The sequence below is a fragment of the Podarcis bocagei genome (assembly GCF_964188305.1).
Source record: "Podarcis bocagei genome assembly, chromosome: 16".
NCBI lineage: Eukaryota > Metazoa > Chordata > Lepidosauria > Squamata > Lacertidae > Podarcis > Podarcis bocagei.
Window position 1 is genome coordinate 35,154,611 of NC_138142.1, and position 17,760 is coordinate 35,172,370.

General features: G+C 48.5%; 1 protein-coding gene and 1 long non-coding RNA gene across 2 annotated transcripts in view; one reads left to right on the plus strand and one right to left on the minus strand.

Annotated features, from left to right (window-relative positions):
- Positions 1-17,760, minus strand: part of LOC308575376 — a 137,794-nt gene that overhangs the window by 98,207 nt on the left and 21,827 nt on the right. The window lies entirely within an intron of this gene.
- The window catches only part of KCNN3 (potassium calcium-activated channel subfamily N member 3), a 95,000-nt gene that overhangs the window by 70,456 nt on the left and 6,784 nt on the right, over positions 1-17,760 (plus strand). Inside the window, exons 5-7 of the mRNA XM_081173562.1 lie at positions 8,340-8,450; positions 16,592-16,719; positions 17,658-17,727. Of these exons, the coding sequence (XP_081029688.1) occupies positions 8,340-8,450; positions 16,592-16,719; positions 17,658-17,727 (309 nt within the window). The remainder of the gene's footprint in view (positions 1-8,339; positions 8,451-16,591; positions 16,720-17,657; positions 17,728-17,760) is intronic.

Genomic DNA, 17,760 nt, shown 5'->3' on the forward strand with positions numbered 1-17,760 from the left:
GTGTGTGTGCATCGGCTTGCATTTTGGGGTGTATTTCTTCAAATACCCGTGACCCTAATGTTTACATTTTTGCAAGCGCTTTCCCAGCGGTGGTGTAGCAAGTGTTTCCCAAACTTTGGGGGGCCACCCCCTTCTTTGTGCCGTATACTCACCCCTACCCTGTAAAAAACAACAACATTTGGAATTATTCAGAATTAAAAAAGCATTATTCCAAGCAATGTTCAAAATTTGCTGGGTGCAAGGTGCATTTTGCAACCTAGTGAAGATGGTAGGATGGCGTCTGAAGTCTCCACCATCTGAAGGTGTATGCCTGGGGATTCTTGGATGTTGGCTGCTTTCACACACTAGCAACACATCCTGCAGAATTCTACCAGTTATATTTTATCTACACAATCAGAATGAATTTCAGGAACCAAAAAAGCCGTTTTGAAAAATACGACTTTCGAGCCCCAAAATGGCCGCTAGGCGTTCCGTTTTGGCTACTGTAACCTTGGTTTAAGGAGCCGTTCGGCACCTGGTTTATATATCTCAATTTCTAACGCTGGTTCTGAGTTACCGTGGAGCAGGCTTCTGAAATCTCTGAAGCTTGGCAGAGCATCTCTCCCGCAGATTCCAATTAGCAGATGATGCATCATTGACCATTCCTTTCACGGATATGTGTATTTTTGGCTGGAGAATTGCATTTCAAAATTCAGGGCAGCTTTTCAGAGGATAAGTGTGTTTCGGTTCATGCACTGGTTTCGAGAAGGGGCACAGTTGGTAGGTTTGCAAGGTAAATTAATCCCCCTACTTCTCAGAGAGCTGGGATAGCTTTCGCTTCCCCGCTGAGTGCGCAGCTGGTAGCAAACCCAGGTTTAATATGTGGAATGACACATAGGAGTGTTAAGATTTTTCCTGAGTTGAAGTACGCTTCCTGTTGGAGTGCAACTCTGCTTGTATTGATGCTGGTGGGATTTGCCTTGGAAGGAAGGTGATAGAGAGGATAACCTCCCGACTTCCTAGACTGTGTTTCTGACCTTACCTGTGCTGACCTTCCTTCTGCTTTTGGACGGATGCTCTCAGGGTTGCTGACCTCACTTCCTCCTTCTCAGCGCCACCTTGGGAGAGAAGACCGCTATCCTTTGTTTCTCCCACCTGCACATATCGAAGAGCAAGCGGTGGTTCTATGCATCTCCATCTTGCAGCCTTTGAGAACTTTAAGTTGAGAGAAAAGGCAAAGGTGGCATGATAGAAGTTTATAAAATTATAAAGTTATGAACTCTAGAGGACTTGTGGACATCCAACAGTGGAAGCAGAGCAGAGCCACCATGGCTAATAATAATAATAATAATAATAATAATAATAATAATAATAATAATTTTTATTTATACCCCGCCCTCCCCAGCCAAGGCCGGGCTCAGGGCGGCTAACAAGCAATAATAAAAACAAGTTGAATGAATACAACTTAAAAACCAGATTAAAATACAACATTAAAATATTAAAATGCAGCCTCTTCACAGGAGGAGAAAGGAAAAAGAAAGAGGGGGAGGGGATCAAATTGGCTCGAAGCCAAAGGCCAGGCGGAACAACTCTGTCTTACAGGCCCTGCAGAAAGAAATCAGATCCCGCAGGGCCCTGGTCTCATGAGACAGAGCGTTCCACCAGGCCGGGGCCAGTGCTGAAAAGGCCCTGCCTCTGGTTGAGGCTAATCTAACTTCCTTAGGGCCCGGGACCACTAGGGTGTTGCTATTTATGGACCTTGAGGCTCTCCGTGGGGCATACCGGGAGAGGCGGTCCCGTAGGTCCGAGGGTCCGAGGCCATGAAGAGCTTTAAAGGTCAAAACCAGCACCTTAAATCTGACCCTGTGCTCCACCGGGAGCCAGTGCAGCTGGAAAAGCACTGGGTGAATATGCTCCCATGGCAGGGACCCCGTGAGGAGCCTCGCTGCAGCATTCTGTACCCGCTGGAGTTTGTGGGACAGCTTCAAGGGCAGCCCCATGTAAGCGAATTACAGTAGTCAAGCCTGGAGGTGAACATTGCATGGATCACTGTGGCCAGGTCGGGGCGGGAAAGGTAAGGGACCAACTGCTTAGTAGACTTTGTTGGGGGCACCGATGTTTCTGAAGACCAGTTTCTGGAAGCCACCAGAGAAGAGATTGGATCCTGCTTGCGGATTCCTCACAGGCACCTGATTGGCCATAGTGAGAACAGGATGCTGGACTAGAGAGGCCATTGGGCTGGTCTAGCAGGTCCTTTTTCTCTATTCTTTATATATATAATTTTTTTATTGAATTTTATTTTAAAAAATGACAAAACATCCATCTTACATATATAAAGACCCCTTGGCCATCTTGGCCCGAGACCTTCCCTCCTCCTCAACTAATGGTTTTCTGGTGACTGGGAGCGGCCGCCGAGACCACATAACACCAGTCTTGAAAGACCTACATTGGCTCCCAGTACGTTTCCAAGCACAATTCAAAGTGTTGGTGCTGACCTTGAAAGCCCTAAACGGCCTCGGTCCAGTATACCTGAAGGAGCATCTCCACCCCCATCGTTCAGCCTGGACACTGAGGTCCAGCGCCAAGGGCCTTCTGGCGGTTCCCTCATTGCGAGAAGCAAAGCTACAGGGAACCAGGCGGAGGGCCTTCTCGGTAGTGGCGCCCGCCCTGTGGAACGCCCTTCCAGCAGATGTCAAAGCGATAAATAACTACCTGACATTCAGAAGACATCTTAAGGCAGCCCTGTTCAGGGAAGTTTTTAACGTGTGATATTTTATTGTATTTTTGGTTTTTATGGAAGCCGCCCAGAGTGGCTGGGGAGGCCCAGCCAGATGGGCGGGGTATAAATAATAAATTATTATTATTATTATTTCCTAATTATGCTCTGATATTGCATTTTGTTATTACAGTGGTACCCCGGGTTACATACGCTTCAGGTTATAGACACTTCAGGTTACAGACTCCGCTAACCCAGAAATAGTACCTCAGGTTAAGGACTTTGCTTCAGGATGAGAAGAGAAATCGCGGCACGGCAGCAGGAGGCCCCATTAGCTAAAGTGGCGCTTCAGGTTAAGAACAGTTTCAGGTTAAGAACGGACCTCCGGAACGAATTAAGTTCTTAACCCGAGGTACCACTGTAGTATTATTACCTTTAAATCCAGATCTTAAATACAACATTTAAACATCATATTGATAATGATTGATATCTCTAACCTTACAAAACTTCTTGTAGCCCTACTAACGATGTCAATTGTTTACAATTGTCTCTCAAATACAATGTAAATTTATTCCAGTCTTTCAAAAAGGCCTGGTCCTGCTGGTTCCGAATTTTCCCGGTTAGTTTCGCCAACTCGGCATAGTCCATTAACGTCACCTGCCACTCTTCTTTTGTTGGGATCTCTTCCTGTAGCAGGTCCTTGTTCTCTTCCTCCCTTGGATAGAACTAGAAACTTTTCTATCAAGCCTGCATTTCCTTTAGCAAGCTTAGCTTTCTCATTTCCATACTCAAAAGTCTCAGTGGGGCCGCAAATCACAGGGAACTGAAGTCTATTGTGCAACAGCATGTGTGAAGGTCACGTGCTTAACAGCTCTTAGAAAAAATCAGTCTACCCACACATGGGGGACGCGGGTGGCGCTGTGGGTTAAACCACAGAGCCTAGGACTTGCCGATCAGAAGGTCGGTGGTTCGAATCCCTGTGACGGGGTGAGCTCCCGTTGCTCGGTCCCTGCTCCTGCCAACCTAGCAGTTTGAAAGCACGTCAGAGTGCAAGTAGATAAATAGGTACCACTCCGGCGGGAAGGTAAACAGCGTTTCCATGTGCTGCTCTGGTTCACCAGAAACGGCTTAGTCATGCTGGCCACATGACCCGGAGGCTGTACGCCAGCTCCCTCGGCCAGTAAAGCAAGATGAGCGCCGCAACCCCAGAGTCGGACACGACTGGACCTAATGGCCAGGGGTCCCTTTACCCTTTACCTTTACCTACCCACACATGGCAGCGGGCACCTACAACTTGCTGCCCAGTCTCCTGGCAATTGGAGAGATGCCTTTTTTTGAAAACGCCCCCCTGGCCTTGGGTTCAGACTCCAACACCATCCTTGACCAATGGCATTGCTGGATGGGACTAGTGGGAGTTGGAAGTCCCACAACATCTGAACGGCCCCAGGTTTTTTTGAGGCCTTCTCCGGTTTAGCTGACACCTCTCGCATCCAGCTCACTTCAGGTGGCTGCTCATTCAGAGTCTCTCTGAAGATGATTTCCTCAAAAGGTTTGTCGTTTACTATCACTCGAAAACAGCAGGCTCACCATTTTCCACACCGCTTGGGTTTTGGGTTTCTTTCTTTTGCCCCAATAGGATTTTGCCTTAAAAGAGCGGCCTTAAAAAGAAAACCTTTGCATATTCAGGGAGAGAGTGTGGTGTGAACGTGTGTGTGTGTGTGTGTGTGTGTGTGTGTGTTTGGAGATAACAAAAGCCCTAAACCCCACCAGGCCAGCGCTTATGGGAATGCTTCAGAATTGAGATCGGACCAGGCTTGTTAATTAAAGACTGAGATGGGCTTACTGGAGTGGCTAATCTCCAGGGTGGTGGCAGGGAGGGGGGAAAGCAGAGAGAGAGAGAGTGAGAGAGAAAGGGCAAAAATAGATGTGTGTTTCTGTCAAGTTGGACATGCGTTCATATGCCAAACACCTGCTGTGGACATGTACACAGACACACGCCATGACACCCATAAAACAACGCTTCTACCTAAAGTGTTTGGAGGCCTGGCATCTGTCTGCGTTTAGCAGAGGAAGCGGCTCCTTTGCCCACCGTCCCTCTGCCAGATGCGCCGTTCTGCAGCCCCAGCAGGTCCTGATTGGGATGTAATCACTCGGATAAAGAGGAAAGACACAGCCCAGCTGTCATTCTTCTGGGCCGGCAAGGGGGGAAGGCGGGCAGGGAGGCACAGGCTACAATCTCTCTACACACCCGGCCTCTGTTTTGTAACCCAGCGCCCGGAGCTTAAGAACCTCTTCACTCTTTACATGGCAATTTGTGACAGCTTTGCTGCTCCCTCCCCTTTGGCCAGTGGGCCAAGGGGGGAGGGGAGGGGTGGGGGGTGGGGAGAGGTGGGGGATGGGGAGCCTTTGAGGGGCTGAGGGCTTCATTCTCTTCTGGTCCACCTTCTGAGGGCCGCTGGATAATAGCAGGCAAAAGGAGGCAGAGCAAAATGTGTACACGTTTTGACCTTTAAAGCCCTTCATGGCCTAGGACCCTCGTACCTACGGGACCGCCTCTCCTGGTATGCCTCATGGAGGACCTTAAGGTCCATAAATAGCAACACCCTAGTGGTCCCAGGCCCTAAGGAAGTTAGATTAGCTTCAACCAGAGCCAGGGCCTTTTCAGCACTGGCTCCGGCCTGGTGGAACGCTCTGCCTCATGAGACCAGGGCCCTGCGGGATCTGATTTCTTTCTGCAGGACCTGTAAGACAGAGTTGTTCCGCCTGGCCTTTGGCTTGGAGCCAATTTGATTCCCTCCCCCTCTTTCTTTTTCTTTTTCTTTTCTCCTCCTGTGATGAGGCTGCATTTCAATATTTTTACTGTTTCAATATTTTAATGTTGTATTTCAATCTTGTTTTTAAGCCTTCGGAGGAGGTCCCAGGACAGTGGGGAAGACGCGCTGCGCTTCCCCGCTGTCCCGGAGATTTCCCTATGGGCTTTCGTCTTGCGAAGGAAGCCCATAGGGAAATTCGTTTTGCGAAGCGCCTCCAAAACGGAAAACCCTTTCGTCTAGCGGGTTTTCCGTCTTGCGAGGCGTTCGTCTTGTGGGGCACCACTGTATACACGTTTTACCTTTGCACGACAGGCTAGTTCCAGCGTACACTCACACATTCTCCTCTATTCTCGCCAAGGGAAGTGAGGTCCACAAACAGAGCTCCAGGGCATCTTCCAGCCAGGCAGAAACACTCAAGGAGGGTGGCAAAAGCAGGCTGGTCTGGGGAGAGACTGGCGGGCCAGATGGAGAGGCCTGGAGGCCACGTTCAGCCCCCAGGTGTGTAGTTCCCCCACCACCCGTGCAGGTGGCTGTGATAAGGTCATGGCAGCAAAGGGTGTGGGAACCTGTGGTCCTCCAGATGTTGTTGGACCACAACTCCCATCATCACTGACCATTGGCCCTACTGGCTGGGGGCTGATGGGAGTTGGAGTCCCAAGCACTTCTGGATTGCCCTGGATCAAGGAGGGCTGCCTTAGGTTGTAAGCCTGCAGTCTAGCCCGACTGTGTTGGTTTACAGTTCCTAAGTGCTTCTTGTTGCTTGTAACAATACCAATAAAAGGCATTTATCCTTAATGTTCTCATTAATAAGCAAATTAATTTAAAAAACCCAGTTCTTTTAAGGCAATCTCTTGCTTAACGGGGCTTGTGGATGAACAGCAGGCACCACTGTCCACTTTTGGACCAAGCAGGTGCTGTTTCAGTACCATGGATAGCGGCTCAGATGCAAATCTTTAGGGCAGAGGCTGTTGTATATCCTTGTCTTTTTCTCCTTGCTATGTGGCTTTGGGGAGTTTTGAGGTCCCAGGACAACTGTGAGTGGCATATTCTGTCTGACACTCCCCCCCCCGCCCTTGATCATTCACCTGCCAAATGGTGGCGCTGGAGGGAACCAGGACATTGCAGCTGCCTTGGACGCTGATGACAACAACAACAATAATAATAATAATAATAATAATAATAATAATAATAATAATAATACAGTGGATGTTCAGGTTGTGAACGTGATCTGTACAGGATGCACATTCACAACCCGCAGCATTCACAACCCGCGTCTGCGCATGCGCAGGTTGCAATTCGGCGTTTCTGCGTATGCACAAAGTGCAATTTAGCGCTTCTGCGCATGCGTGGCCGCCGAAACCCGGAAGTAACCTGTTCTAGTACCTTCAGGTTTCTGCGGTCTGCAACCCGAAAAGACGCAACCTGAAGTGGCTGTAACCCAAGGTATGACTGTATTGACGACAACAATAGCAGCAACAGCAACAGCAACAACAACAACAACAACTGTACCCTGCCCATCTAACTGGGTTGCCCCACCCACTCTGGGCAGCTTCCAACAGAATATAAGAGAACACACAATACATCAAAAACTTTCCAATATAGGACTGCCGTCAGATTTCTGTGGCAGGTTGTATAATAGTTTCTGTCTTTGATATCTGATGGGAAGGCATTTCACAGGGCAGGCACCCTGTGCTGTCTATTATTACGCTTTGTATTATGTTTTTATTATTATGGTTCATAAAATGTCTTCTTAATGTTGTACACTGCCCTGGGATCTTTTGATAAAGGAGGATATATCAATCAAATCAATCAATCAATCAATCAATCAATCAGGGCTGAAGAATCTTTTATGTCTGTGATTGCGGGGGGACAGAGAGGCGAGAGTGGGCAGAGATAGGTTTGTTTCTACACACCCGTTCCCCTCTCTATCCTCCCCTCAAGACAAGACAGAGGCAGTATCAGAGTTCAAGTGTGGGTGCTGACCTTTAAAGCCCTAAACGGCCTCGGCCCAATATACCTGAAGGAGTGTCTCCGCCCCCATTGTTCTACCCGGACTCTGAGGTCCAGCGCCGAGGGCCTTCTGGCGGTTCCCTCACTGCGAGAAGCCAAGTTACAGGGAACCAGGCAGAGGGCCTTCTCGGTGGTGGCACCCGCCCTGTGGAACGCCCTCCCACCAGATGTCAAAGAGAACAACAACTACCAGACTTTTAGAAGACATCTGAAGGCAGCCCTGTTTAGGGAAGCTTTTAATGTTTGATGTATTACAGTATTTTAATATTTTTTGGGAAGCCGCCCAGAGTGGCTGGGGAAGCCCAGGCTGATGGGCGGGGTATAAATAAATTATTATTATTATTATTATTATTATTATTATTATTATTATTATTATTATTATTATTATTATTATTATTATGACACGCCCAAGCAAGAAAAAACACAACAAGGGTGCAGAGCAAGGCCAGCAGGAGTGTGTGGCCTTGGGGATATAGGTGGGGTTGAGGAAGGGGCTGTGGCCTATGGAGAGTTTCGAGGGCTAAGATTGAGAGGCCCGGAGGGTCACCTTGGTATCCCCCAGGCCTGAGGTTCCTCACTATACAAAATGGTTGGAGGTATCAGCCAGAAACAAAACCGTGGGCTAGAAAACAAAAATACTAATGGTAGTAGCTGCAAGGGCAAGGATTTCTGTCCTTGGGGAAATTCAAAGCAGCAGCCACGGCGATTTCAAACAGGCTGCGGCAGCAGTGCAAACAGGAAGCTGAGTTAATATTTGGGTTGGATTTCTGGCTAACTCTCAGTGTTGTGTTTTGTTTTTGGTTGTCTCCTTCGCCTGCCAGGGGGCTGGCTGCACCGCCCTGGTAGTGGCTGTCGTGGCACGGAAGCTGGAGCTCACCAAAGCCGAGAAGCACGTCCACAACTTCATGATGGACACACAGCTCACCAAGCGGGTAAGCGGCCTGCGAGCATGTGGCGGGAGACCCTCCCGCGAGACGGGGCATCTGCCTTGCATGCACAAGGTCCCAGGATCAGGCCCCAACATCTCCAGGTCTGACTGGCGATGCCTCGTGCCTGAAACCCTGGGGAGCTGCTGTCGGTCAGTGTAGACAATATTGAGCTGGGTGGACAGTGAATCATAGAATCATAGAATCATAGAATCATAGAGTTGGAAGAGACCACAAGGGCCATCGAGTCCAACCCCCTGCCAAGCAGGAAACACCATCAGAGCACTCCTGACATATGGTTGTCAAGCCTCTGCTTAAAGACCTACAAAGAAGGAGACTCCACCACACTCCTTGGCAGCAAATTCCACTGTCAAACAGCTCTTACTGTCAGGAAGTTCTTCCTAATGTTTAGGTGGAATCTTCTTTCTTGTAGTTTGGATCCATTGCTCCGTGTCCGCTTCTCTGGAGCAGCAGAAAACCACCTTTCTCCCTCCTCTATGTGGAAGAAAGGTCCCAGGTTTACTTAAGTAAAGCTGGTATTCAGGGGTAGACTGCCTCTGATGCTGGAGGTTCGTAAGAAATCACGGCTAAGAGCTGCCGATAGACAGACCCTCCACAAAGTTGCCCAGCCTGGGACTTGAGTTCCTGATATTACAGCAATGCTAATTGGCAACGGAACGGGTCCAATGTAGACATTAAAATATTCCAATTTCGTTCCTCCTTATGCTTGGATTTGGCGGAATAGGCTGCATCAGAACCTTCTTTTTTTAGGCTGTTGCTTTTGCCTAGCAACTTCCTCGCCCTTCCCCTCTGGTCCTCCGGGGCCACCTCTCTCCCCCCTCCCCCTTCCGCCAGATTCATTATCTAAATTGCTTTCTCTCCGGCCTCTCTGGATAATTTTGCTTGCTTGTGGAAGGCTTTTTTTAGATGAGGCGGAGAACAGGAGCTCTTGTTCCCCAGGGGCAAGTTTTGCAAGATCCCTGAGCTGCCCGAGGTTGGAGCCAGGAGAAATGTCAGAGGTGTTCTCTTTGAAGGGGAGTGAGAAAAAGAGAACGGCCTGAAAGGCTTGTTTGGAGCAGGCAGGGGCTGTGTGCATGTCCATCAGGGGAGCACTAGAGCAAATTAATGATTCGAGAAGCTGTTTCTTCAGAGGCCCCGTATCATGACAAGTTCCCCAACACTTCCAGGCCTGCGTGAAGATCTCCCAGGTCTCGTGCATGTCAGACAACTGGAGGGGGAGAGAGATTTATCTGGCAAGGCAGCATCAAGGTGTTAATAAGGTTTTTGTGTGCCAATTGTATTTTATTTATGTATTTGTTTCTTCTGGTTGTTTTTTTTAAGTACTCTTAATCGGATCAGATCCCAGAGCAGGATACATTTTTCAAAGCATTCAACATTTTTTGGGGGAAGGGGTGTCATCAAGCGACTCATTTCCCTTGGGGGTAATCTTCCGGGGGCTGCATGATGATTGTAAAGGTAAAGGGACCCCTGACCATTAGGTCCAGTCGTGACCGACTCTGGGGTTGCGGCGCTCATCTCGCTTTACTGGCCGAGGGAGCCGGCGTACAGCTTCTGGGTCATGTGGCCAGCATGACTAAGCCGCTTCTGGCGAACCAGAGCAGCGCACAGAAACGCCGTTTACCTTCCCACCGGAGCAGTACCTATTTATCTACTTGCACTTTGATGTGCTTTCAAACTGCTAGGTTGGCATGAGCTGGGACTGAGCAACGGGAGCTCACCCCGTCGCGGGGATTCGAACCGCCGACCTTCTGATCGGCAAGTCGTAGGCTCTGTGGTTTAACCCACAGCGCCACCAGCATCCCTTATGATGATTGTGGGTAGGGCTAAAGTCAGAGGCAGACAAGATGAAACCCAAACCTGGACAGGGCCACCCCCCTTTCTCTCTTCCCTACATCCTTCCCATCTTTTTCCCCACCAGGTGGGATGCTTGGGGAGAAAGAACTGGCTGTTTTCAGAAGGAACCTGAACTGATTGCTTGCAGAAAGCTTTTAAGAGGGGGCCAGTGGCCACCTCAGACAGCCAGAAGTGGAGAACCTTACAAACACACACACACACACACACACACACAAACACAAACACACATCATCTACAAGCAAGAGTTGTAAGTCACTATAGAAATAAATTATGGGGAAACGGTTTGTCCCATCACGTCTCACGAAAACAAATTCAAGTAGGTTTTGAGGGTTTTGAAATGACAGAAATCCTGTCATTTTTATGCTAAATAATATTTTCTTGCAGAATGTTACGACCCGGTGTATTTCCCCCCCCCCCCCCGGAGCGGCTTTGTTAATAACTGTCAAACAATTTATTTGTTTTATTTAAAAGAGGGTTGTGCCAGCCACAATAAGGAAATAAATCCCTCCGAAAGAATCTCCCCAGAAGATCCAAACAAACTGACAGATCTGTAAAGGGGCAGACAGCCTTCCAGGTAATAAGGAAAGAAAACCTCTCCCTTAAACTAAACCCAGTTCCAAATCTACAGAAGATCATCCCAGGAGAGTTCTTAGTAGGAGGAAGCCTATCTTCAATTTTACACTCACTGAGATGCAACATGCAATCAGCCAGCCTCTTCCTTCTCCAGCTCCACCCAGGCACGGACATAAGTTTCACAGGTGATGAGCAAAGCACAGCTCCCAATCCATCATTTTTATGTTACACATGCATGGTGGGTTTGCTGCCCTCCCAGGTTGCTAATTCCAAGAATCCATTTTCTTTGAGAGTTTTTCCGAAGAAGCCCTTGTGCGTAGCAAGAATGATTCATGGACGGAACCGGCCTTCCCCGCCTCAAAGCTGCTGCTTTTTAGCTCCTTGAAAAGAAAAAGAAAAAAGACGGACTGTGAAGGGGGAGTCGAGAGAGCAAGGCTTGCTTTTTCACATCTCCCTAGACATGGGGGTGGCAAGAGAGCCCTGCCCTCTGAAAGACCGGGTACATAGCTTGCAGGTACTTCGGAATCCTTTGCTGTCATTTGAGGTTCAGTGGCACAGAGTGCCTTCCATCAGCTTCAGTGGTAGAGAATCTTTGCCTTGCATGCAGAGGGTCCCAGCTTCAATCTCTGGCATCTCCAGGTAAGGTTGGGAGGGACCCCCAACCCTGGAGAGCTGCTGCCAGCCTGTGTAGGCCACAAGTGGGGAACCTTTTGCCACCCCCAGATGTTACTGAAGTATAACTCCCATCACTCCTAGTGAACATGGCCAAAGACCAGGCATGATGATGATGATGATGATGATATGATTTATTACTTATACCCAGTACTTTCCCCCCGCCAAAAAAAATGTTTAGGGGTACTCTCATTTTCCTACTCATATTGAAATACTGCCCCTCAATGAGGCAAAACTTAGATTTACAAAATGTTTAGGGGTATGTGTACCCCCAGAAAACAACAACATTGCTTATACCTACCCATCTGGCAAGGAAATCAGCCCTGAGTGCTCACTGGAAGGACAGATCCTGAAGCTGAGGCTCCAATACTCTGGCCACTTCATGAGAAGAGAAGACTCCCTGGAAAATACCCTGATGTTGGGGAAGATGGAGGGCACAAGGAGAAGGGGACAACAGAGGACGAGATGGTTGGACAGTGTTCTTGAAGCTATGAACAAACTGTGGGAGGCAGTGGAAGACAGGAGTGCCTGGCGTGCTCTGGTCCAGGGGGTCATGAAGAGTCAGACATGACTAAACAACAACAAACAACCCATCTGGCTGGGTTGTTCCAGCTGCTCTAGGTGGCTTCCAACAGAATATAGAAAACATAATGAAACGCCAAACATTTAAAACCTCCCAATAGAGGGCTGCCTTCATATGTCTCCAGAAAGCTGTGTAATAATTGACTGAGCCAGAACACCGGCTCAATACTGTCTACACTGACTGGCAGCGGTCTTCCCAGGTTCCAGGCAAGATTCCCTTTCTTTGGGGGACAGGAAACTGCATTGCTTCTGCTGCGAGCTGCCTGCCTGCCTGCCCCTCTCCCTTCCGCCAGTTGCCAGCCCCACCCCCACCCCCTTTGCAAATGTCTCCATAGCCCTGTAAATTAAAAAGGTATTAGCTGCTCGGTGTGGCATCTCCAGGGCTGGGGAATCAAAGTGGAAATTGAGTTGTTATTGGCATTAGCTTAACCACACATTGCAGATAATTTAATTGGATCCAGAAGGAAGCTCCTTTCCTCCAGAGGGAGGGGCTCTGCCGCTTAGCGGGCAGGTCACATGCTTTGCATGTAGAAGGTCACAGCTTGAGTCCTCAGCGTCCTCTGTTAGAACAGGGGCAGGGGCCCTGTGGCACTCTGGATGGTGTTGCTGCCCCCATCAGACCTCGCCAGCGAGGCCCAGGGCAGGCAGGAGCCGTCATCCAGCAGCAGCAGCTGGAGCATGGGTAGGCAACCTAGGGGCCGGATCTGGCCCAATCACCTTCTAAATCCGGCCCGCAGACAGTCCGGGAATCAGCATGTCTTTACATGAGTAGAATGTGTCCTTTTATTTAAAATGCATCTCCGGGTTATTTGTGGGGCCTGCCTGGTGTTTTTACATGAGTAGAATGTGTGCGTTTATTTAAAATGCATCTGTGGGTTATTTGTGGGTTATTTATTTTAGTGTATTTTTTGTTTCTGTGGAAGCCGCCCAGAGTGGCTGGGGAAACCCAGCCAGATGGGCGGGGTACAAATAATTAATTATTATTACTATTACTATTATTATTATTATTTGTGGGGCATAGGAATTCGTTCATATTTTTTTCAAAATATAGTCCGGCCCCCCACAAGGTCTGAGGGACAGTGGACCGGCCCCCTGCTGAAAAAGTTTGCTGACCCCTGATCTGGAGGTTCAAGGATTCCATGAGTTAGAAGAGTTGTTCAGATCTTATTTTTCCTTAACTACAACTCCCATCAGCCCCAGAGAGCATAACCTACGTCTGGGAGTGATGGCAGTTGTAGTTCCCCAACTCCTGGAGGGCCAGCCGTTCCCCACACTTGCTCTAGGGTAGTGGTTTTGGGACACCTGGGTTCTTGTCCACACTCGGCCATGAAGGTGACCTTGGGCCAGTCTCTGACTCAGCTTAGCCCACCTCCCAGGGGTGTTGTGTGGCTTAAAACAGGGAGAAGGACATGCATGCAACTACCTTGAGCTCCTTGGGGGAAAGCTGGGATATAAATATGAATGAATTAATCATTAATATGATAATAATTTAAAAAAGCAGAGACATCACCTTGCCAACAAAGGTCCGTATAGTTAAAGCTATGGTTTTCCCAGTAGTGATGTATGGAAGTGAGAGCTGGACCATAAAGAAGGCTGATTGCCGAAGAATGGATGCTTTTGAATTCTGGTGCTGGAGGAGACTCTGGAGAGTCCCCTGGACTGCAAGAAGATCAAACCGATCCATTCTGAAGGAAATCAGCCCTGAGTGCTCATTGGAAGGACAGATCCTGAAGCTAAGGCTCCAAGACTTTGGCCACCTCATGGGAAGAGAAGACTCCCTGGAAAAGACCCTGATGTTGGGAAAGATGGAGGGCACAAGGAGAAGGGGACGACAGAGGATGAGATGGTTGGATAGTGTTCTCAAAGCTACCAGCATGAGTTTGACCAAACTGCGGGAGGCAGTGGAAGACAGGAGTGCCTGGCATGCTCTGGTCCAGGGGGTCACGAAGAGTCGGACATGACTAAACGACTAAACAACAACAACATGATAATAATTATAATTAATACTACTAATAGATAGGGGTGGGCTGCATGTAACTGCCACACAACGCCAGCCAACATGATCGGTTTAGGCTGGTGGCCCAGCTACAACCAGACCGGGGCTTGGGGTAACTTGGCTACAGGAATCTGTGGTCCCGGTGGTAACTCGAAGGTTGGAATACTGCAGTGTGCTTTAAAAATGACACAGAAGCCTTAGTTAGGACCAAATGTGGCTGCCCGACTTGTTGACAGCTTCAAGGCAAACGAGATCGCATGACACCAATTCTGTTAACAGCTACATTGGCTCCCCGTGCAATTCAGAGTGCTGGTTTTGACCTAGAAAGCTCTTTACAGCTCAGGACCCCAATACCTCCTGGAATGCCTCTCCTGATTTCAACAAACCCAGGCCGTTAGAGTTTCTTTGAGATCCTTCTCTGGGTTGAGGGAATGGGTGACAAGGGGGTTATTATTATTGTTGTTGTTGTTGTTATTATTATTATTATTATTATTATTATTATTATTATTAAACCTGCCTTCACCCTAAGGTCCCAGGGCAGGTTACAGCATTAAAGGTAAAGGTAAAGGTACCCCTGCCCGAACGGGCCAGTCTTGACAGACTCTGGGGTTTGTGCGCCCATCTCACATCTATTGGCCGGGGGCCAGCGCTGTCCGGAGACACTTCCGGGTCACGTGGCCAGCGTGACAAAGCTGCATCTGGCGAGCCAGCGCAGCACACGGAACGCCGTTTACCTTCCCGCTGGTAAGCGGTACCTATTTATCTACTTGCACCCGGGGGTGCTACAGCATTAAAACACAGTATTAAAAACAGTTTTAAAAATACAATTAGAGTTAAACTGGATGCAAAATTTTGCATAGCAACTCATTAGCAGAGGGTTGGGGAATCTCTGGCTCTCCGCCCTCGCTTGTGTTGGCGTACTTTTTGGGCCAGACCATTAGTCCATCTAATGCATCTCCTTCTGTGTATCTTGGGCTGGCTGCTTTTCAGATCCCAGGATGCCACGCTTTGGCCTGGGACGTCCCCAGAAACGCAGCACACAAGAGTGCCATTCAACACGTGCAGAGTGCAGTTCCTTCTGTACTAAGAATTGTCACCCATCCGGGATTAAAAGGGAGGCAGAGAGGCCTTCGTGGAGAGAGGGGCGGCATGGAGTCTGGCTCTCAGGGCTGGCCCAACTCAGAGCCTCTCCCTTTACAAATTAAACCCACGAAAATGGCTTATGCAATAAAGGGGACCTTTCAGACATACCAAATATATACCGTATTTTTCGCCCTATAGGATGCACCGGCCCATAGGACGCACCTAGATTGGGGGGGAATAAAGGGGAAAAAAATATTTCCCTCCCCCCAGGCATGGGGCTGGGGTGGGGGAAGCCCGAGCTTCCCCCGACCCCAGCCCCCAGAACGGGACCCAGAGTGATGCCGAAGCTGCAGGGCTGGGGGAGGGGGAAGCCAAAGGACCCTCATCACCTTTTACAGTTCCAGTAATTCTTTGGGGGAAGCCGCGATGGTTAAAAGTGGTATCATAGCTCTTTGAATGCAAGGCGTGAATGTGTTCTGGGTTAACCACAGCCAGCCTCCGCACCTCTTAACACTGATTTGCAGTTGTGAAATTTTACGGAGGTAGCCACTAGCTCAGGGAAAAGCCGTCCCGACAAATGGCGTGTCGGTGCTCGTCAGTGGCTCTGAGCTGTGGTTTCAAAATGGAACCTCTTTGGGCAGGGGCAGTCTACCTTTTCCAGGGAGTGTTCTATTTGTGTGTGTGTGAGAGAGAGATGATTAAGAGGGCCTACTCAGCCCTCATTGGACAGTTTTGGGGTCGTCGTCCCCACTTTTAGGATTATTTTTTTTGCAAATAAAGATCTGCTGTTTTATACAAATGTTGAACTTTTTCCCAGGCTGCTGGTCCCTCCTCCTTGGGCCTGGAAGGAACAAAATGTCAGCTGCAAAAGAATTGGCACGTTTTACCTGAAGATGGAAAATACTTGAAAAGCAATTGTAACGAACAGATTACGCTAGTAGGATTGCAAGAAGTTCTGTAAGGAGGACTGTTTGAAATATTGCAAGAAAGACTATGAAGAGAATCGTTAGTTAATGATAATTAAGAGTAATAGAGAAATTAAGAAATGCAGAATAAATGATAAAGAACGGGAAATCATTAGAGGTTGTTGACGGAAGTCTAAAACATTGTGTAAGATAAGATGTTATGTTAAATGGTTGTTGAAAATGATATGTAAAAAACCCAATAAAAATGTATTTTTTAAAAAAAGGAAAATAAAGGGCTTGGTGAGAGCCCTCTGCTCTCTGAGCTTGCCTAATCCTTCATGGAGCATAAGATGTTGGCTATGTGCTGTTTTGGGGGAGGAAGAGAGGGAAGGAAAAGGTGCACTTCACCTGGGCAGGTGAGCTAACCCCGGGGCCCGGCTTTTTCTTCTCTCCCCTTGCAGATCAAAAACGCGGCTGCCAACGTCTTGCGGGAGACCTGGCTAATCTACAAACACACCAAACTGCTGAAGAAAATCGACCACGCCAAAGTCCGGAAACACCAGAGAAAATTCCTCCAAGCCATTCATCAGTAAGCTGGGCTCCTTTCTCCTCTGTTCCGCCACGCTGGCATCTCCTAACTATAAGGGATAGCAGGTTGCAGAGCCTGCCGAGAGCTGCTCCTGGGACGTCAGGAGTCGCTGTAGCCTTTTGGAGCAAGGCTTTTCTGCGCTAGGGGCAGCAAAGGGCTGCTTCCGCCCTAAGGAAGCTGAGGAAGGGCTTTGGGTCCGTGGAACAGCAGCCGCCTTGCACGCAGAATGCTGTGAGTTGAGTCCACAGCATCCCCAGGTTGCTGTTTTGGGAAAGAAAAGTTTTTTTAAAAAAGTCAGTTAACAAGTGACAGGGGAAACAAGATTTACTATCGAAGAATGGCAGATGAAGATGATGGACTATATGGAACTTGCTGAACTGACCGGGAGACTCCGAGACCAGAGAGAAGAGACGGTGGAAGAAGATTGGAAGAAGTTTAAGGGAATATTTGAAAAAATATGTTAATAAATATTAGAATAGCTTTGGAAGTGGATATGGGCGGTAGGGTTAGAAGTAGAAGATAATGTATTTTATAAGTGATAAAATGTGAAGTTTTTATGGTTAAAGTAAGTGGGGGGGGGAAGATGGTTAGAAATTATGATATATGTAAACTGTTTAAGATGAAGTAAACTGAAAATCAGATAGGTGGGATAAAATAAACCGTCCCGGTGCGGGTGCAAATTTAGCCAACAGAAGATTAATCCAGGATGGCGTACAGGTGAATGGGAAGGGGGTCATCTACGGGTCTTCCTCCGGTAGCGCCGCCGGCAGTGTTTGACCTCCAGGCAAAGGCTCGGCTTGCCAATGTTCTAGTCCTCATTGGGAACCCAGCAAGGCAACAGGTGGAATCAGAGCTCTGGGCTTTGGATTGGGTGGGCAGGCGGGACGCACCTTTTAATGCCCGCGAGCTGATTGGTTGCTCTTTCGCCCCTTTTCCAGGTTAAGGGGTGTGAAGATGGAACAGAGGAAACTGAGTGACCAAGCCAACACCCTGGTCGATCTTTCTAAGGTAACCTCTCTCTCTTTCTCTCTCTCCCGGAAT